This window comes from Perognathus longimembris, chromosome 10 (assembly GCF_023159225.1).
Source record: "Perognathus longimembris pacificus isolate PPM17 chromosome 10, ASM2315922v1, whole genome shotgun sequence".
Taxonomy (NCBI): Eukaryota; Metazoa; Chordata; class Mammalia; order Rodentia; family Heteromyidae; genus Perognathus; species Perognathus longimembris.
Window position 1 is genome coordinate 57,038,140 of NC_063170.1, and position 22,017 is coordinate 57,060,156.

At 39.7% G+C, this 22,017-nt stretch overlaps 1 protein-coding gene across 1 annotated transcript in view; it reads right to left on the reverse strand.

Moving 5' to 3' along the window:
- Window positions 1-1,350: 1,350 nt before the first annotated feature.
- Tafa4 (TAFA chemokine like family member 4) overlaps window positions 1,351-22,017 on the reverse strand; it is a 106,288-nt gene continuing 85,621 nt past the window's right edge. Inside the window, exons 5-6 of the mRNA XM_048354781.1 lie at window positions 3,303-3,501; window positions 1,351-1,396 (exon numbers count right to left, since the gene is read on the reverse strand). Of these exons, the coding sequence (XP_048210738.1) occupies window positions 1,351-1,396; window positions 3,303-3,501 (245 nt within the window). The remainder of the gene's footprint in view (window positions 1,397-3,302; window positions 3,502-22,017) is intronic.

Genomic DNA, 22,017 nt, shown 5'->3' on the forward strand with positions numbered 1-22,017 from the left:
CCTGAGCACTGTCCCTGAGCTCTTTTTTCTCAAGACTAGCACTCTACCACTCAAGTCACATTTCCATTTCTGGCTTTTTTGATAGTTTTGTTTTTTTACTGAACAGAGATTTTTATTTTTTATTTGTTTTTTATTTTTATTTTATTGTCAAATTGATGTACAGAAAGGTTACAGTTTCATACATTAGGCCTTGGGTACATTTTTTGTACTGTTTGTTACCTCCTCCCTTATTCCTCCCCTCCCCCTCCCCCTTTCTCTCTTCCCCCATGAGATGTTCAGTTGGTTTATACCAAATGGTTTTGCAAGTATTGCTTTTGGAGTTGTTTGTCTTTTTATCCTTTGTCTCTCGATTTTGGTATTCCCTTTCACTTCCCTAGTTCTAATACCAGTATACACAGTATCCAGTGTATTTAGATGAGATATAGTGATAGCATGAGTACAGCCACAGGAAGGGATACAATAGGATCATCAATAAAAGAAGCTATGGTTTCACATTGCATGTAAATTACAACAGTGATATAACACTCGTTTCCATAACATGGAGTTAATTTCACTTAGCATCATCTTATGCATTCATAAGGGCATAGCTGTTAGGCTCTTGTGATCCTCTTCTGCAACTAGCCTAAACCTGTGCTAATTATTCCCTATGAGGGAAACCATAGAGTCCATGTTTCTTTGGGTCTGGCTCACTTCACGTGGACTTTTCTGCCTCGACTGGCTTCAAACCACAACCCTTAGATCTCAGTCTCCTGAGTAGCTAGGATTACAAGTAAGCCACTGCACTGGCACCTGGTTGAATTTTTATTTTCATTGTGATAGAGCTCTGGAACTCTTTCAATTCACAGGGCACTTAGGCTCTCCCATAGGAGTCAACGAGGAAGAAGGAAAAGCAAAAACAAGTAAGCCTAGTTGTTCCCAACAACTAGGTAATTAATCTAAGTCACCAAAACCACATTGGTCATTTGGGGACAACTTGATTGGATCACGTACTCAGCTCTGAGCCTGATTTAGCCTGCCCCAATACACAAGACAGAATAGCATCACAACATTTTAGCACACACACAAAAAAAGAGCTGCCAGGGCAGATCAGAACTGTCGTGTCCACTAAGACAAAACAGAAATAGAAACAAAAACAAAAACTTTGATATCCTAAAAAGAAAAAAAAAAGTTGCAAATGACCAAGCTCCTTAACAATTGATAGCCTCCGTTTCTTCATCTTTAAACTAGAGATCCATGTACTTGCCCTTCTCCCTGCTAGGCTCACTTCTGAATGGGATAACATTACATCAGATGCTCAGCATGGACTGAGTCCTAATGAGTTTGCCACTAGTGCTAGTAGCTATTATCCTCTTATCCTCCGTACCAGGCACAGCCAAAGTCAGCTAAGTACTTGTAGCTGTAACGCAGTGGAAGGCACGCAGATTAGGAAGTCATCCAGGTTCGTCCCAGGAGGAGCTCCAGAGCTGAAGCAAACAAACTCACCAGCGTGTCACTAAGCCACTCTGGGCCATCATTTCCAAGTCTGTTAAACTGAGATTACCTCCCCGTCTGCTTCCCCTGGAGGAAGGTTGTGGCAGCAATCCCAGGCTCCTGGAGAAAATGTGTCATGGGGTAATAATGGAACCCTGTCTCTTGTTTCCTCCTGGGGCATGAAGGGACTTTTACAGCTCTAACCTGTCTTGGAAACAGACCTTTTCTGAGCAACCTGTCATTCCATTGCTGTTTAACTGGAACGTGATTATGTATTCATTTAGACTCTGCTATAGACTGCTTCATGGCACTGAGCAGCCAGCCATTGATTTGTGTTCAATTGCCAGCTATCAATTAGTGTTCAGTTTCCTGTTGTTACACCTGTAGGTTGGGATGGCATCGTGGCCCTGTGCTGTACCTCTGAAATCTCATGAGCATCCTTGGAATCTTGAGGCCTCAGTACACGCCAAGCATTTTCTAATGCATAGTTTCATGCGTTCCCAGCCAAATATGAGGCATCTTCGGATGCTCTTTTCATAATTGATTTGCAGGGATTTATTCTGAACACTAATGTGACTCATTGAATCCATGCATTAAGCTACTCTGACTTGGAGTGAGAATATTATGTTGTTTAGGACTCGTTATATGTCAAACATCAATCTTAAGTTTTAAGTAGCTTGACATAAATGACAAAAAAAGTGAATGTATTTTCTTATCTGTTTTAGAACTAAAAACATTCAAGGAGAAAACCTTGTTGCTTGCAAATAAATTTGTCATTCATTGGTAGGTTAGCATCTCTGTGATAAGAACAAAATTCACAAAATCAACTTTCTTGCTGAAATGATGCAAAGGAAATAGTCCAAAAGAGCATGGAAAGTAGTATGAGTAAAAGAACATTAGGAGATCACACTGGAAAGATGAGGAGTTGGTAAATATGGCCCGGTCAATTTTCTACTTTTGTAAATAAAGTTTTATTTGGTTATTACCATTCTCACTTGTTTATCATCAGTGCTGTTCTCTCAGAACAACTGTGGATCCGTCTAGTTTCACAAAGACCGCATTCCCATGGAGCATAAACATTAATTGGCCCTTGACATCAAAAGGTTTCTGGACTCTGATCTAAATAGTTTAGTTTGCCTTCAAGCAACCTTTACAAAAACAAATACAAAATAAATTTAGAACATTAGAAAGTTCATAGTCATGGTTTGGATTACATTTGCATAAGTTATAGCCAGTAAGTGCTTTAAGGTTACAGGAGATCTAGCTCTTTGCACTGTCATTGGAAATCTCTGTAATTATTTTAAAATGTAAAGTTAAGAATAAATGCAAGTGAAACCAATTTCAAGTGACAGGGGAAGATTTGAAAACATAAATTTTATTAACCACGCTCACTATTATTGAAAATCAACTTTCCTGAGAGCAAATTGCCTATCCTACAAAACACCTGAGATTGTGGTGAAGAAATTAACTACACATCTCTTCATCAGTGTCTTCCAGCTGTCTAGGTGAGTATGTTTCAGATGTAATGGGAGGGTGAATATTGTAGAAATTCTAAAATTGACAAGGTGGTGTATTTTAACTCTCTGTACATAGATGTACTCTGGATGCTTGTAACCTGGTGGGTACATCTGATTTCTCAAAGTATCTTCAACGATTGATTTGTACCAAACCATAACTCTGCCAGGGATCAGAAAAGAAGTTAAAAGAAAATGGAAACATTTTTGTTTCCTGGCCCACCATATTTTTTAAAATGTAAACCGAAAGGTTGGATTGCTTTTAAGTGTTAGTTGGAGGAATAAAACTAGCCTCAAACATTGGATATGATCAAATACCTAATTATATCATCAGGTACTCTCACTGAAAAGGCTTTCTTTTGAGTTAGAAAATCAACATCCACGATGATCACTCCATAGGGATGTAATAAAGCAGAATTTGGTTTGATTATCATTTGTTCTTTTACATCAATTTTTAGTCCAAACACAGTTATTAGAACTGAGCTGGTATTGCTCATGGTTTCACAATGCTTACTGTCTATTTGACAAGGAAAAATTGTCATGGAGAAACTTCAAAAGAAATTCTCAGACCCAAGTTAGAACCTCTCACATAATATGCATAATCACTCCTAGAAGCATATGCTTATGTACATGATTAAACTGACTAAAGTATATTATATACAGGAGAAAATCTCCATCATGGAGTAAACATTTCAAACAATTAACAGTTTAGCAAAATGAATACAGAAGCTGAAACAAGATTATCAGGGAAGTAGTGAGGGAGATGTGAATGAAAAGGGAATGGGGGACAAATAAGGCAAAAAAAATACTCTCTCTCTATATATATATGATAAAGGAAGTGGGAAATGTGAAATGAGTCTGGGGGAGGGCACAGATGGCATGCAGGAGGATGGAAAGGGTGACACCAAACAGGAAGTACTGGAAACTTAGATGGACACATTGAATTGTTACCCCCCCCCCCCCGCCCTACATAATCCACTGAATTTCAGAAGAAAAAAAAACTAAATTCAAGCACAGGAACGGTAGGACAGCAGTGATACTCACTAGACATTATGTTGTAAATGAACTATACACTTGTGGGGGTGGGGGTCAGAAAGGAGACACTGGGAGAAAATGTTCAAAAAGAAATATACTCATTACCTGACTTATACAACTGCAACCCCTCTGTACATCACCTTTACAATAACAAAAGAGAAAAACTAAAACTATCATTCTTTTTTAATTCTAAGCCTATTTTATTTGTTTATTGCTTGTCACAAGTCTTGAGGGGGGAAGCTACTGCATAAAATAACTAACTTGGAATAAATATTTTGCATCCATTTGAAAAATAAATCTTCTTTAGTAGAGAAAGATTACAAAAGAAAGAACAAAGAAAAAAGTAGTATGTCTGTATTGGGGCTTGAATTCAGGGCCTGGAAACTGTCCTTCAGCTTTTTTGCTCAAGGGTAGCACTCTACCACTTGAGCTAACTCCACTTCTGGCTTTTTCCATATATAGGCTTCATTGCTTCAAGTCTCCATTGGAAAGCATATGAAAAATATAGGCGATATGCACTTTTCCCTTAAGCTTGGATTTTGTGCTTCTTTAGAGTACTGGCTGAGTTATAAGGGACACATTTCTCAAGTACTTTCTTTTCTTTTTTTTATAAAAATTTTAAGTAACTGAATTCAACATTCCAGTTTATGAGTTCAATGCATCTTGATCAATGTTACCCCTTACATCATTCTCCCCCATTTGGGAATAAACTATGGAATTCCTATGCTTGGCACTCAGATCAGAAAAGAGTTGTTCCTTGTTCACAGAGCTGCAGAACTAGGAGAAATTTCCCTCAGGCCTTGCCTGCCCCTCCTTTTAGCTGAGAAAAATCATCACCTCCTCCAGATAGCATCCAGTTGGCTTTCGATTTCTGCTGTAACAGCATCTTGGCAGTTAGGATGGTAGTCCATTAAACTGCAAGACACATCCTTCCTCATTTTAGCAGTCTTGCTGACTATACTTCATTCATGTCTTATTGCTAAAATCAATTAGTGTCTTATCAAATTTTTAAGTTAAGTAATTCTCATTTAAATCTATTTACTTTCTAAGAACACATATTCCCAGTTCTGGACTTCCTTATGTAATTGCAAATTTGATGGTAGCATTTGGCTGTAAATTTGCTTTCCATTTCTACTCTCACTACCGTTACAAGGATGGGTTTCATTCGGAATTCTCTTTTCAAGTTTCAAGGCCTTGAGAATGGCATGTAGATTCTGACTTTACCATTTATTACCATTCACTGTCATATTACAAATCTGAGAAGTTAGGAACATGAAAAGAAAGATGAGTCCCAGCTCTGGCTTTGTCCGTGAGTCTTCAGCATAACACTGAACTTTCTGTAAGACCCAATCCTCTTTCACTTGGAAAAGAGCAAAGAAATGAGGTGTTGTGTTGTGCCTTACACTTAGTGAGCACTCAGTGAACCCCAGTTATCTTTCTGTCTTTAGTGATTTCTGCAAAGAAAAATGACCATAGTTGGGGTCTGACATGCAAACCTGCAAAGGGAGAGAGATCAGACAGAAAGGAGACAGGTGAAATCTGATGGCTATGCAAATTTCTTCCCAAACATTCTGTTGCATGAACTCTCTGAGTTGGTGAGGCCTGTAGCAACCAACAACAGTCGTCGAGTGTGAGCCAGTATAATGTAGTTTCTACTACCTGGACTGCCTCCCTACCCCTGCCCCCCTACACTACAGGTATATCCCAGTCTAAGTTAGGTTGACCAGCTAAGCCCAAAGAGCCTGAGTATCTAAAGGGATGATGCTTGGAACTGGGTCTTCTGGTGATTCCACCTCAGTGAAGAAGGGAATTCATTTGTCGCAGAGGCACCTGAGTGATGACATCAGAAGGTCATGCCAGTAAAAACAGAATGTATTACTTGTATTTCCTGAGAGAAGGGGCAATGACATACCTCACAGAGCCAAATGAGGAGGCGTCACATTCTGGCCAGGAGACAGAGCAGAATTACCTCACTCTTTCTCAAGAGTGAAGCAGAGCAGGTAAACAGCTTAGAATTGGCGAGTTTAGGTACTAAGTATCAGAATGAAGGAGAAAAATTTGAGTGTCCAGGAATGAGTTGTGGCGTTCTTGGCCACAAGTCCAATGCTAATGAACCAACAACACAATGATGCAATAAATAAAGTGACTCCATGCAGAAACGTGGATAAAACAATGTTGTATATTTATTGGCTGATGAAACATTTGTGCCCACAGGCTGACATGAATCTAGCCCTGTATTTCCCAGGGGGAGCTTGGATGCAGAATTCGTCAACTCAGTGTTGGTGACAACATTACTTGACATAATTTTAATTGATAATAAAAGGTGTTAATACAATTTTAATGAGGATACAGAGCAGCTGAATTTTCATAATATATCAAGGACTGTGGAATGGCACAGTAACTAAGAAGCTGACAACTTTTCTTATGAACATAAGACTGCCATAGAAATCAAGAATTATACTCATAACTACTGACCACAGAGAAACATATACACATATACACTCTTGAAATAGTAGGTTTGTCTTTTCAGCCATCTTGTTTTTTGTTGTTGCTATTGTTTGTTTTATAATAGTACTGGGGCTTGAACTCAGGCCCTGTCCCCTAGCTTTTTACTCAAGGTTGGCACTTTACCACTTGAGCTACAGCTCTGATTCCCATTTTTTTGGTGCTTATTAAAGAGCCTGCTGGTTTTGAACCATGGTCCTCAGACCTTAGCCTCCTGAGTAAATAAGATTACAGGTGTGAAACCAGTACCTGATCAGATCTATATTTTTTTCTTTCTTCCTTCCTTTCTTTCATTTGAGATCAAAACTTGTCACCATCTGCTGCTTGCTTTCACCCATTGGCTGGTACTCTACCACCTGTGCCATGCCTTCAACTCTAAATCTTGGTTTTCTACATTATCTTTCCTGTGAGTCCAAGGACATGAACGTTAGGTCTTTTGTTATTGTCTCACAAGTCTCTGAAGCTCAGTGCATTTTATTTTAATCCATTTTTTTCTCTTGACACCATGGATGATATCTATTGGATATCATAGATATCTATGATATCTATGTTCAAGTTCACAAATTCTCTATCTCATTTTACTTCTAATAAACCTATCCAATGCAGTTTTATTTCAATTATTCTCTAGTTCTAAAATTTCCATTTGTTTCTTTTTTTCTATCACCTATTTGTTGCTGATGCAGTCTAATTTTTGTTTCAAGCATGATTATAATTGTTTGTTGGACATTTTTGTGACAGCTGCTTCTTTAATACATATGCACCATGTATGCCATTTGAGTGCTGGCATGTGTCAATCACATTTCTTAATTTGAGTTGGGATTATGCTTTTTCTTGATATAATGAGTAAGTTTGAACTGCAACCTGGACGTTTTGAACATTACAATTTGAGGCCCTGATTCTTGTTTAGTAACATAATTGTTAAAAATGTGTATCTGAAAATAAAATTTAAAACATATGTACCAATGATCATATAAAAGGATGCTTGTTGAAATGTACTCCAAGAAATGGAACAAGAGGTTTTTTCAGCGTACTGGTTGCGGTTCTTTTTCCACCCTTCGGTTTATTCTCTTCTGTTGCTGTTTTGTTTTGTTTTGTTTTTAATTTCTGTACCCTTTGTCTTGTATATAAGTTTATCTGATTAGGGGAGGGGGAGAGAACGCACAGGAACGGTGGGACAAAGGATGAACCAATTTAGCAGTGATACTCACTAGACACTATATTGGAGGCAGAGGAAGGTGTCAGGAAGGGCAAAACTGGGAGAAACTGAGGGAGGGGGTTAACACTGTTCTGAAAGAAATGTACTTGTTACCTGACTTGTGTAACTGTAACCCTTCTGTACATCACCTTTACAATAACTTTTTTAAATGTATATCTGGCTTCCTCCTGTGGGGCAGAGTTCAAAGGTCAAAGCCCCAGTAGTGCTATCCTCAACTTCCCCCATTTGGGCATTGTGTAGATAACAGGGCCTCTCTCCCAATAATCTCCTCAGTGGTGGGTAGCTGAGGAGAGGACACTGCCTGTCATTCCCTATAGGGTGGGGTGAGGGTGGGGCATGGTGTTGTGTACTGACACAACTCAGGAGGTCATGGGCTACTTCTCTATAGAGAACTGTCATAACTCTGTCCACAGATTCTAAAGAGCAGGGTCACCTCCTAATAACTCTGGTGATGAGGGTGGGGTAGAAATCAGAGCCATCTATGCAGGAAGGGCACTATTATAGAAAAGTTTTAAAGTAAGAGTTCATCCACAGGCTCTCTAGGGGAGGGAGACAGCCTCTGCAGGAGGACAAATGCAAGGAAAGGCTCAAAGAATGCTCTCTACTCTTCTAGTTCCCATTGGGGTAGGGTAGGATCAGATAATCATTAAAGACTAGTTTGTACTGTCGAGTTGTAGTTTTCCTAGTTCGTGTGTGTGTATGTGTGTGTGTGCACGAACGCACACACATACATGCACACTGATCCTGAGGCTTAAACTAAAGGCCTGGGCGCTGTCCCTGAGTTATTTTGTTCAAGGTGAGAGCTCTACTGCTTGAGCCACACCTCCACTTCCTGCTTTTTAGTGGTTAATTGGAGATTCGAGTCTTGCAGACTTTCCTTCGCTGGTCTGGCTTCAAACCAGATGTCAGATTCCTGAGTAGCTAAGATGACAGAATGAGCCACCAGTGCTCAGCTCATTCTCAGTATTTTGAACAAGAGGAAACAGTTTTTCTTGGAGATGATTTTAGTCTGCAATCTATTGCTCTATTGTGCATTCAATTGAGCACTGGAGTTAGAGTTTATTACAAAGTAGACAAAGCCTAGGATCTCAATCCCAAATTAGTGTGTGAACCCTAAAGACCCCAGCCAGTTGGCAGTTTCTCTCCTTTTCAGAGTCCGTTGCTAGGTAGTTTCTGTATTGTTCTCAGACAGTATTATTGTGATTAACACGAAGGGTAAAATTTTTCCCCAAACTGGAAGCATAGCCAATTCCTTTTTATGCATATATAGGATTTCTGGGCTTTTGATCTTAGGAATGGTTGTTCATATTTTCACTTACTGCCTTACAACAAATTTCTATACGTGGAAATTTTGATTCAAGATGGGTAACAGGCTGGGTGCTGATGGTTCACATCTATATCCCTAGCTACTCAGGAGACAGAGATCTGAGGATCACAATTTGAAGGCAGAGAGGAAAGTCTGTGAGCCTTTTATCTCCAATTAATTACCTAAAAACTGGAAGTGCAACTGTGGCTCAAGTAGAGTGCCAGCCTTCAGCAAAAGAGCTGAGGGATAGCACCCAGGCCCTGAATTCAAACCCCAGTACTGGCATGTATATGCACACTCACATATATGTACATATACACACACAAAAGACATATGTATAGAATATGTACCATATAATGCTGCATCCCTGAAATTCTTAATAGATATTGTCATTTTGTATTGGAAAACTGATATATGAATGACTGATTCATCTTAACTACTCAAAAACAAGCCGGGCACTGGTGGCTCATATCTCTAATCCTAGCTACTGAGAAGGCTGAGATCTGAAGATTGCAGGTTGAAGCAAGTCCTGGCAGGAAAATCCAGGAGACTCCTCAATTAGGTACCAGAAAACTGGAATTAGTGCTGTGACTCAAAGTGGTAGAGCACTCGCCTTGAGCAAAAAAACTCAGGGACAATACCCAGGCCTTAAGTTCAAGCAACACTACTGACAAAACAAAAAACTGCAAACATTGAGCCTTTTTTGTATTGCTTCTTCTTTTGTTTCTTTTGCCAGTCCTGAGGCTTGAACTCTGGGCCTGGGCACTGTCTTTGAGCTTCTTTTATTCAAAGTGAACACTCTACCACTTGAGCCACAATGCCACTTCCAGATTTTTTTGAGTAGTTAATTGGAAATAAGAGTTTCACAGAGTTTCAGACCAAGCTAGATAGCTTCAAACCATGACCCTCAGATCTCAGCCTTTTGAGTAGCTAGAATTAAAGGTATGAGCCACCAGAGTCCAGTTTGTATTGCTTCTTTTATGCATTATCAACACCCTTTGTTGAGGTATTTTCCTCTTGACTGATGGTTTATAAAAACTTTGTGTAACCTGTATGTATACTAATATCCTGCTATATCCTCTAGAAATTTTACACTCAGTTGGATCTTGGGTATGTGTGATTTGCAATGGACAAGGTTATTATTTTAATGTAGCCATGTCTATCACTTCTATATATATTTTCCTGTTGTGTACCTCTGCTTCTTGGCCCATGCTGAGACTACGCAACCCCTGCCTTGTTTTGTGCCTTTCTGTGTTTGATGTGTCAAGACCCAAGAAAGAAGATAACATAGCTGTCTTCAACCCACAGAAAGACGAATGGTAAAAATAGGGGAGCTCTCCAGCTCAGTCTTCCCTTCCTAATCAGAAGGGAAATCACAGCCCTCCAGAGCCGCACATAAATCCCTGTCTTCCCTATCTGACCTCAACGCAGTTGCCTATACCACCAAATCGGAATCAACCACAGCAGCCCACGGCAGCCCTGAGTCCTGTTGCCTTGGGAATTTCAAACACCATCCGTTTGCAAATCCTCCCCTCGTCCCACCCCTTGCCTGTGCTTCTGTATGGAATTAGGGCAGACGGTGATTGAAATAACATACGGCAGCCTCACATACTGATTTTTCTGACTTTTGACAGTTTCAGGAGTTGGTCGCTAACTTTTCTTCTCAGGCTAAGACTTGGTGGTTTTACTCTCGTTTCTTTGTGGTGGCATCAAGCATTCGTTGCAGTCCCCTGTCAAATATATAGGACTCATAAATATTTAAAGATTCCAAAGTGTTCTCCTGATTTCTATTGCAGCCCTGTCCCCTACTGAGCTGACCTAAGCATTTCACTTAGAAAAACTATGGTCAGCGTATTCTTGGGGTTTTTTGTTTGTTTTTAATATTTTCTTTTCATTTACTGCCATGTGAAAACATCACATGAATTTATTTTTTTATGATTTCAGTGAATGCTCTACGAATCGTTGACTACTGAATTTTGTAAGTATATCAAACCAATGGTAGACATGAAATTCAGACAAGGTAGGAGAAAACTTTGAAGATCAAAACTGAGTTACTGAGAGAAAGATTTCAGGTTTGCATGTTTTGGACTAATATTCATTTGCTGGCTTCCTGAACATTAATTAAAGTTATTCAATTAATAATTCAGTGTGGTGAACTATTTTGGTAACTCCTCATGCAGAGAATCAAAGCCGATAATTAAAATATGGGTTACAGGCCTTTCTTTACAGACAGCAAAGGCCCAAATGAAGACCATAAAAAGCTGCTTCCTTGTATATTCCTAACCTGTAAGTGGACTGTGAATATTGATAAAGCAAAATAGCAAAGGAAGAGACTGAAGTAAGAGCTCACCGAGTCCTTCTTTCTTCACAGCCCCAAATCAATACTGCAAACACAGCCCAACATGCTTCAGTAACTGTTCATCTATTATTTACAGGGCTCTTTTGTTCAAATTTTCTGTTTACAAGATTACTTTGTAACTTGAAATGATTGTTTCCTTTCACATAGCCGCAGGATGGGGGTTGAGGGTTTTTTTTTTGGGGGGGGGGTGCAGGGTGAACAGGAAAAGGGCCATGTTTCTGCTTATCTTGCACCTGTCAACTCAGGTTTCAAATTACACTTAGGATAAGCTGGGTACCATATCGTTCTTCCCATAGGATGCACCAGAACTTCATCTGGAAAGAATGGTATGGTACACAAGCTTATGCCTGTTCAAGTATTTCAGTTTTCTTCCAAATTGACAGCCATAGGAAGCAATGCCCTTTAAGTTGTTTGCCAACTTTGGTCATTCCCTCCTATTTTCTTAGAGTTTGAACCATCTTAGGAAAGAGAAAACAGTGAAAGGTCCAATTTAATCTGTTCCAATTCTCTGTGAACTTCAGCGTTGGTTTTGAGAAAGGACTCTGTGGTTCTCTTTTGTGGGAAGTAGTCTGTTGAATAGCTGTTGACTATGTGGGCTACAAGTTAAACATAAAAAGTGGATCATTAAGAGCATGTTCTTCTCTAACTACCATGCTGAGAGGTTTATGATACAAAATTCTTTGTTTAAACTCCTATAAAGTTGCTCTGGTTTCAACATGGTTTGTCCCTCCAAAACACAGGTTGGATTTTTTTTTTTTTTTTTGCCAGTTCTGGGGCTTGGACTCAGGGCCTGAGCACTGTCTCTGGTGTATTTTTTGCTCAAGGGTAGCACTCTACCACTTGAGCCACAGCACCACTTCTGGATATTTTCTATATATGTGGTGCTGAGGAATCGAACCCAGGGCTTCGTGTATACGAGGCAAGCACTCTACCACTAGGCCTTATTCCCAGCCCATGGATTTTTGTTGTTGTTGTTGTTGTTATTGTGTTGGAAGTGGGGTCTTTCAAGTTAAGATTAGCTGGTTATGAAAGATCAGCCTGGTGTAGTGACTTTCACCTGTAATCCTAACTGCATGAGAAGCGACTTCTCCCAAGCAAGAAGTTCAGGGTCCCCACCCAAACCAATAAAAAGCTGGGTGCACACCTGCCATTCCTGATACATAGGAAGCAACACAGGAGGATTGTGTTTTCCAGGAAAGACCCGGAGCAAAACCAGACTCTGTTCAGAAAACAACTAAGGCAAAAAGGGCCAGAGGAATATCTCAAGTAGTAGAGTAGCGATCTTGCAAACACACAGGTCTTAAATTCAAACCCCAAGTGCCAATGGAGGGTCGGGGGGTAAGGGGTGAATACCTTTTTATCCAGTGTTTGAGGTCTTGCTCTCCCAGAACTGAATTAGTTACTCTGAAAGCAGATTGTTAGAAAAATAACAACACATCTATTTGTATGTTATTGCCATTGACAACACAACTGTGGCTTTGACTCTACGATCCATGGAACCATAAGCCATAGGAAACTTGTTTCTTTTAGGAACTACCTAATTGCTGCTCTTCTGTTACAGCAACAAAAAACTGGTCTAAGAAAGACATGTATATAGCATTAACCCCATTGTACATGTAAAGAAACAAAACTTTATAGAACATTTGAAAGTAGCAGTGCCAGGATTCAAACACATGTTTGTTAGCCTTGATCTTATAGTAAGTGCTGTGGTGAACTCAGTCTTAATTCTCAATGGGTTAAAGAAGAGATTGGCAAATCTTTTCTGCAAAGAGCCAAGGGGTAAATATCTTGGGCCTTGTGGGCCACATAATCTCTGCCCTGTTGCAGCGTAAAGGCAGCCAGCCATGTTGGATGGTATTCTACTTTCCTATAAACCTTTCTTTACCAAAACAAGGGAGCAGTATTGAACCTATGGGCCATAGTTTGCCATCCCTTAGAGTATAAGAATCTACATATTTTGGTGAACTTCTTAGAAGTTCTTTGCCTATTTCTGAGTTCTCCTAAGTGGTGATGGCAGTCATAAGATCCACGCTGGGTTTATATCTGGATAATTCATCTAGGAAATAGGCATATTTTTTGTAAAGTTTGTTCCATTGCCATTTTCAGGAGATCGGTCTCCATCTTCCATCCCCAAAAGTTCTTCCATAACAAAATTCGACCACATGGATGAAAATTCAGATGAGGAGAGCTAGCCAGAATGTTGGAATGCACTGGGAAATGCAAATTCCTCAAAGGTGACACTTCTCTCCAGCCAATGGTGTTGATGTGGGCTGTAAGGGCTCAAGGTTGTCACATCATACCCAAAAAAAAGCCTTGAAAAATCTTTCAACATATGCAGGAGACTGTGCCTGCCCTGGCTCAGCCACAAAACAGAGTGTTTTATGTGAATGGGGCTGGCAATCTGCCAGTGAGCACACTGTTGTGTATGAGTGTGTAACTATATAGGCAGTTGTGGTCCAAGTGTAACCAGAGAAGTTTCATATTTTTAGTAGTATCCCAGGGCAGCTGTCTCTTTTACATAAGGAACCCAATTGGAAATCCAGTTATAAATATTGGGCCCATTTTCCAAAAAAAAATGTTAGCAGCCTATGTTGTTCATGAGTCCTTAGCACATTATTAGATAATGCACTACATGGGTGTTGATGTAAACATATCTTGCTACTAGACACTAGCCAGGTTCTAAGCCTAACTACTATCCAGGACATCTAGAATCCAGAAAGAGTTATGTATTACTTTAAAAGTTTGCAAAGAAAAAGAAGTTTCCTTTATGGTGACCCTATGTTGTGTTGTTTCCAATAACACCTAGCTGGCTGCATTGAGGAAACATTTAAATTTACTACATTTTTACTTCTCCATGCAAGGTAACTGTTCTGAAAGATCTCCCAGTGAGTGAGAGAAGTGCATCTGTTTGTATGGGATAAAGAAGGTTGTCATTAAGTCGAGGGTGTCTTGAGACGGTTCATTAAGTGTTTATTGAAGTTAATGGGTGAACCACCATTGTTATTTCCTTCCATGTGAAGGTCTCTCCAATTTGGAACAGCACTCTGGACATGAAGGAGAGCTATAAAATCTGTGTAGTGATTGGTACCGTTAGAGAGACCCAGGCTGCATCTGCACTACAAGGGGAGCAGCTGTGTGCTTTAAGACTTAAAGAATCGAGGGTGTCCTGAAAACCGCAGCCAGAGAGAACCTAACGGGACTCAGATCCTCACGGCCCTCTTGACATCTTTATTTCAAATTCTGCAAAAGTACAGGAGGGGAATAGGAATGATCACATTAAAATGCTTCTCAAAGAAAGCCCCATTTCATAAGTCCCTTTTGACTAGGTAAAATTGTATGCTTTGAAGCAATATTGGGTGAAATGGCAGCTTGGAAGCCTGCCATTTTCCCAAATGGAGCATTTATTCCCTGCAAGTCGTTGACTCCCTAAAAATGTTCCTCAAGGTGAAGTCTTTGTTGCTAGATCATATTTCAGGTACAAGATCTGATGTGTGGGCCAGACACTAAGGCATTGTTTCAGGTACCACAAAAGCTCCTTGTGTTTTTTTTTAAGTCTCTGACAGTGGGAAAAAAGAAAACCTTATCCCAAAAGTAGCAGAGTATATCCCTAACACATCATGAATGTGATTAACCTATCTTCACTAGACTTTTAAATGCTCAGTGTTACATAGGTTGGGAGAAGAAACAAAACTAGTAACCCAAACATAAGTACCAATTTTGTCACACAGTTACATTTCCCAAAAATGTTATTTCAAAAATTACTTCAGTTTTCATATTTATAAATCTTCAAGCATAGGATGTTTAGCACCAAATCTTAAGACATCACATAAGCATATAAACTAATATGTCATCAGCAGAATAATTTTTTTAACTTATTCATACAATTGTAACAATTCTGGTAGGCATCTAGCAAATCAAATAGGAAACTTCAGGGAACAACTGGACCATCATCCATTTTCTATTCCTTCTGTAAAAATAAAATCCAATAATTGTTACCAGTATAATCAATATTATAATATCTATTTCTTCCTCAATAATTTTGAAAGGACTAATATTATTAATAAAGAAACAGTTTTTGGTGTGTGTATATTAGAGAAAGAGAGAGAGAGAGTGTGTGTGTGTATGTATCGGTCTAGGGGCTTAAACTCAGGGTCTAGGCACTGTCTCTGACCTTTTGTGCTCAAGACTAGTGCTCTACCACCTGAGACACAGCTCCACTGCCAGCTTATTTTATTTTATTTGTTTAATTTTTTTTATTTTTTGGTAATTACTTGAAGATTAGAGACCATGGGCTTTCCTGTCCACGCTGGCTTTGAATCCCAATACTTAGCTCTCAGCCTCCTGAGTAGCTAGGATTACAGACATGAGCTACCAGCACCTGGCATTTTGGGGCATTTTTGAACATGTAAATAGATCCCATTCTTTTACTGACATGTATGCTGACATGTATGCTAACATGCACGACAAAATCTGTGAAATCATTGAGCCAAAGTAAGAGGAAGTGACTGCAGGTTTACTTACATCTAAGTCAGGTAAGTGACAAGTGAGTAGGGAAAGACCTAAGTCAAGAAGAAATCATTGATCATGTAAAAATTCTGTATTTAAAGACTCCTCCTGAGTCAGCACTAACAAAATATTTTCTTAGAACGGATATGAGCTGGTTATGAGAATCACCCTTCATCTAAAGAGAGACTAGTTTATATGCTTAATGGTTTACCAATGTGACTGTATATAAGCTAGAAAAAGCCCAACACGTTTTATTTCTTTAGTGAGTTTTGGTTATGAATCACTGGAGCTGATTTGACTCACTTCCTTGGAACTCAAGAACTCTAGGCATGGAAGTGGGAGTGGCCCCCTCTTAATTTCTGCTAACCTATCAATGAAACTTAAATAAACATAGTTTTTAATGCTCAAAAGTACAAATGTGCACCAAGGAGCCCCAGTGAAGCCTTCTGTTCTCCGAGGCTCATAAAATATTCTTTGCCAGCTCCCTGGGGGTTAGTAGTCAACCTCAGTAATAATGTTTTCCAGAAGGTTTTGTTATTTAGACCTCCTTAAAACCACACTACTACCATGGCTCAAGGAAAAGCTAAAAGAAGGAGCCTATGAAACCTATGTCCATGTCCCTTGATAAAGGTAGAAAAACTGAAGACCAGAGTGCTCCTTGTGTTCAGTTTCCACATCTCTGCTTCCCCTGGGGTTTCTTAGAGGTATCTCCTTTGGAATCCAGATAAAATTTCAATCAGGTGGCAGCTAGTGGTTGCATTTCACCATAATCAAGTCATGAAGCCAAGAGGGCAGCTAGGCGATGCCACTTTCCATGGTGCACAAACTACAAACGTGAATTTGCTGAAATCCAAGACAATTGCCTGCGGGGATGGTGTCCCACACCTGGCAGGTGTATATCCCGACGCCTCTCCAGGACAAAGCACATCTCTCTCTCTTTCTCTCTCTCTGCTACCGTGTCACCTAAAAACAAATTAAATGAGTGAGTTTTGAATACCTTAAGCCCAATAAAAATAACCCTTCCTGACATAGGAACCAATAGTCCTTGTCTATGTCATCTGAACATAGTTTATAAATAACCAGCTACAGCAAATTGATTCTTTATGATTTGCTGACTGCTCTGTGTATGCTGGTCCTGTGGCTTGAATTGGAGTCTGGACACTATCCCTGAGCTTCTTTTTTTCGAGCCTGGCAGCCTACTACTTTAAGCCACAGCTCCACTTTTGGCCCTTTGGATACGTTTTTGGAGTTATGATGGAAAGGCAGAGTTGAGTACTTGCAATGACTGTCGTTTCACAGAGCTAACAAGCTGCACTTGATTTTATCCTTACAGAGAAGCCACTTCAGTTCCTACTCAGGAGCAGGCATAGTGACCATGCTACAAAATAATTCAATTTATTTTTTTTTGTTTGCTGGTATGGGGCTTGAACTCAAGGCCTGCGCACTGTCCCTTAGCTGTTGTTGTTGTTTCTCAAGGTTAGTGCTCTATCACTTGAGCCATAGCTCCACTTCTGACTTTTTGCTGGTTAATTGGATAGAAAAGCCTCATGGATTTTCCTGCCTAAACTGACTTCAGAGAGCACTTCTCAGATCTCAGCCTTCTGTGCAGCAAAGATTACAGATATGAGACACTAGTTCCCAACAATTTTGAAAATAGTTTCATAGCACAGATGTATTGAAATATGCTATTGTTTTTGTCATCTCCTGCTATAAGGCTACCACATGTTTAAAGCAGAAAAATACAACCTTCTCCGTGGATTATAGGGTTCTACTCAATACAACAGACTTTCTAAGTAATTTTCACTTTTAAAAGTGGGCTAACTGCATCAGAAATGTACATCTTGATCTTGACATACAATGGTTTTAATCAGTATTCCTTTGGAAAACTTGCAGTGCCATTAACAAAGCATGCTCAGCATGAACCAGTGAACACGTACCTAATCTTGTGGAATTTCTATAACTTCACCAAATACAAAGCCAGGTGCCTAATTTCTTGCTATGAAAGCCTTTATGCATGTTCTCCTTTGCAAGCAGAAAGCAAGGAAGAGTTAAGAGTCTCACAGACTTTCCTGACTCAGGTGGCTTTGAGCTGTAACCCTCAGCTCTCAGCCTCCTGATTATGTGAGGTTACAGGCATAAGCCACCAGTGTGCCATACTGACTGCTATTTCCTGAGGAAGAGGGTAAGGACAGATAAATGAAAATGTGAGAAGATAATATGAGGTTGTAAAAATTAAAAAAAAAAACAAGGCCAATCCAAAGATCTATGGCTTGTGATGGAGCTGAGACAGATGCATTGTCTCTCTTTGCTTAGATGTCATGGGTACAAACTAGAGATGAAAGTACCTGTCTGTTTTGGCTGGAGTGAAGGAAATACATGAATTGAATCACACGGTTCAGTGCCTGTCATAGAGAACACCCAGGAAATGGTAGTTATTTCATGCTTGCTCTTTCTGGCTGGATCGTACATCTGTATACATCCTAAAAGCATTTACAGCCAGTTATCAATCTAGACACCCTAGGGTATAATTTTCAAAAAGTATTTCATCTGAGGTGGCTCATTTTGTGTGTCCTGCTCATTTTGGAAAACAAGGCTGTGAGTGAGATAAGATGCTTTCTGATTTATTTCCCTTCAAAATTATTACTGTGCCTACTACATATGGATGATTCCTTGCTATTTGTGAATTTTGATAGATGCAGGGTTACTAACATGCCAATACAATCTCTTCTCCCCTGCACATTATGCCCTGACTATAAGGGTCAGGGAAGATATAACTTTAGGGTAAAGGACTCCTCTCGGCTAGACCCCGACAAACAAGAGGAATTTTAGAAGAGAAGAAAGGGTACAACGTCATGGGGTGTGCATGGGCTAAGAGGTAACTGCCAGAGAGATCCCTACAAGGCCCTTGCACTGTGTAGCAGTTACCAATGGAGACCCACTGGTGATATCTCAGCCTGGAGGGAAATGAGGAAGAGCAGAATAAAAGCCCATAAGGGTAACAGCAGGAAGGACAGAAGGTAGATTCGTGGCTTCTTCATTTAGCCTATTTATCACAATCCTAAAGACATGTTTGTTTTTTTTCAGTACTAGAGATTGAATTCAGGACTTCCTGCCTGCAAGGCAGGTGCTCTACTTGTTGAGGTATGCCACTAGCATCCATTATTTTCAAGGTAGGGTCTAATGCCCAGGCTGGCCTGTGTCACTATGCCCAATCATTGATTAGGATGACGTTTCCCAAACTTCTTATACAAGAGCTGGCCTTACAGTTCAATCCTCAGTCTCTGCCTCCCAAGTAGCTAGAATAACAGGCTTGAGCCACCATACCTGGCCTCCTAAGAACATTTTAAGGCATTTCTTCCTTAGCACCATCCCAGACTTAACACAGCTGTGTTATTAACAAATCCTTGTGGGGCTGGGGATATGGCCTAGTGGCAAGAGTGCTTGCCTCGTATACATGAGGCCCTGGGTTCAATTACCCAGCACCACATATACAGAAAACAGCCAGAAGTGGCGCTGTGGCTCAAGTGGCAGAGTGCTAGCCTTGAGCAAAAAGAAGCCAGGGACAGTGCTCAGGCCCTGAGTCCAAGCCCCAGGAATGGCCAAAAAAAACAAATCCTTGTGATGAGTGCTCTGTAACCATGACATCATTAAATGATTATGACAAAAACCCAGGGCAGGACCTCAGGAGACAGAGAGAAAGGGCCCAATTAGTGAGCCACTTGAGGAAGATACTGGGTAGGGCTTGAGATGGCGAAGGACTATTGAAGAGAAAACATGCTTGCTTAAACTTGTGTTTGAATTATGTTTGAGGCTCTGTTCGTGTCTCTGATCTTCTTTAGGTGCCTCTCACAGGCTCATGCTCTTATGTAAGACATCAGAAAACAAAAACCAACATTGAAGTGTCCTGAGCTTTTAGAAAATACATGTTACTTCCTAACTCATATCTCTTGGAGTTTCCAAAGAAATGCAAGAAAATTGTAGACATGTATTAGAAAATCTGAAGAACAAAGCAAGGTAAAAGATTCAGATAGGAATCTTGCAAAAATACGATTTGAAAAAAAAAGTTAATACACAATTCTCTAAGCACTCATTTCTCAATCTGAACACTACTAACATTTGGAGCAAGGTAATTTTTGCTTTGGGGTAAGACTGCCCCCATAGCTTTGTAGAGTGGTTAAGAAGATCTGTTCCCTGACATTACTCTCCATCTCCATGTGAGACAGCCCAGAAACAACGTCATGTGTATAGCCAAATGTCTGCCAAGGAGAAAACTGTCTCTATTTGAGAACGATGACTCTAATGGTATACACCTTTCCCCTTAGCAGTTGTTTTAAAGAACAGGAATGTTAACACAAAATTTCTCCAGATTTAACAATACCTGCGTCTCTTGTGAAACAGCAACAACAACAACAACAACAAAATCTGCAGCAATGCTTAGTTTTATTGCTGAGAAGAAAAAGATACAATCAGCACAGGAAAATTCAGAAAAGGAGATTTGACACAGGATTTAGATTTTTCCCACAGGAAGTAGTAGCTGCATGGTCTCTTGAGACCCTGAACAACTTACTTACAGGTAGAATAAGCTCCATGGTATTCTTTTATACCTGAGAAAGATAGCTGCTTAGGGAATTACCTCCTCTCTTCTTTTCATCTCTTCATCTGAGACCATTAATATCTCAAGATGACTGCTAACTCTTTTCCTATTTGCATTTAAATGGAAAATAAAAATTCTAACATAGGTGGCTTACTACTGGAGCTCTGACTTTTCTTTTTTAGCTTTTCTGTGGTTTTTATGCTCTTCTGTATGAACTCCTTAGGAAACTATTGTTGTAACAGAGTTCTATCTCCTCCAGAGGGGCAACTGCACCATCTTTACAGTCCTGCCTTCTCTCCTCAGGAGAGAAGAGAGTCAGTATGGATTTCCCAACAAATGCTCAGCTTCTGGAATGGAATGGCATTCACCCCTTGGAAGGCAGTCTAGGCTCCACAAATGAATTTACTCTACATGCAGATGTTATAAAACAGACATAAAATGTTTTATGCAGTTCAAGTCACATTGACTTGGATTAATAAAGGAAACAATATTTTATGACTTCAAGATTATTCTAAGGTGGCATATTACTCGGGGGTGGGGGGGTTGAGGGGAAAAGTCCAAGTATCATGATGGCCTGAGGAACTGTATCATGTTCTACAACTTTTCTATGTACTAAATAAAATGTCACTACCATTGAGGATTTAGCTAGAGCAAACTTATATGCCCAGCATGCAGAGCCAAAATGCCCCTGAAGGTTTATGTCTTGCGAATGCACATACAGAAAGGCAAAAAGCTGAGCTACCGAGAAAACCACTTAGATGCATTCTTTCCTAGAACAGAGTTGCCTTCTGCTCAGGGTGTTGTTTACATTTATAGCTAGAAATCGATATAAATTTAATCTTTCAAAATGTTATTCCTTCGTCTACAAGAAATACAATAAAAGAAATTTTTATCATTGATAGATATTATCTAAGAGCTTACCCCACCAGAGACTTTAATAATTTTATTTAGGAAGGACTTAGAGAAAAATGACTGAAAGGAACCAGAAGCAAATAGAATAATCTTGAGGCTGGTATTTCTCCACAAGCATGCTGGTTATGTTGCTTGGGAGTTCCTGCAGAGTGGCTTAGCTGGGAACTCGGTAGTAGTGATGTGAGTGTTAATAATCTCCTTGCTAAGTACTTCCATGATTTCCACTTCTCTGAACAACAACAAAAATGTACACTGCTGCCCCTTGGTATTCATGAAGAATTGGTTCCAGGATTCTCCAAAATCAATTTCTCCCTAGAAATAGGCATCATATTTGCATGTAATCTACATACATTCTCCTGTACATTTTCAATCATTGCAAGATGACTTATGCCAATGCGATAGATATAGTTTTTATAGCATATCATTTAGGGAAAATAAAATCTGGACAAGTTCAGTTGCATTTGGAAAGATGCAATTTTTGCTATGAATACTTTCTATTTGTGATTGCCCAAGAGTTTGGGAGTCATTGTCACTAATAAGAATTATGTAGATAATCACAAATGTTAAAAATGATCTGGGTTTTGACTAGACAATGAAGAA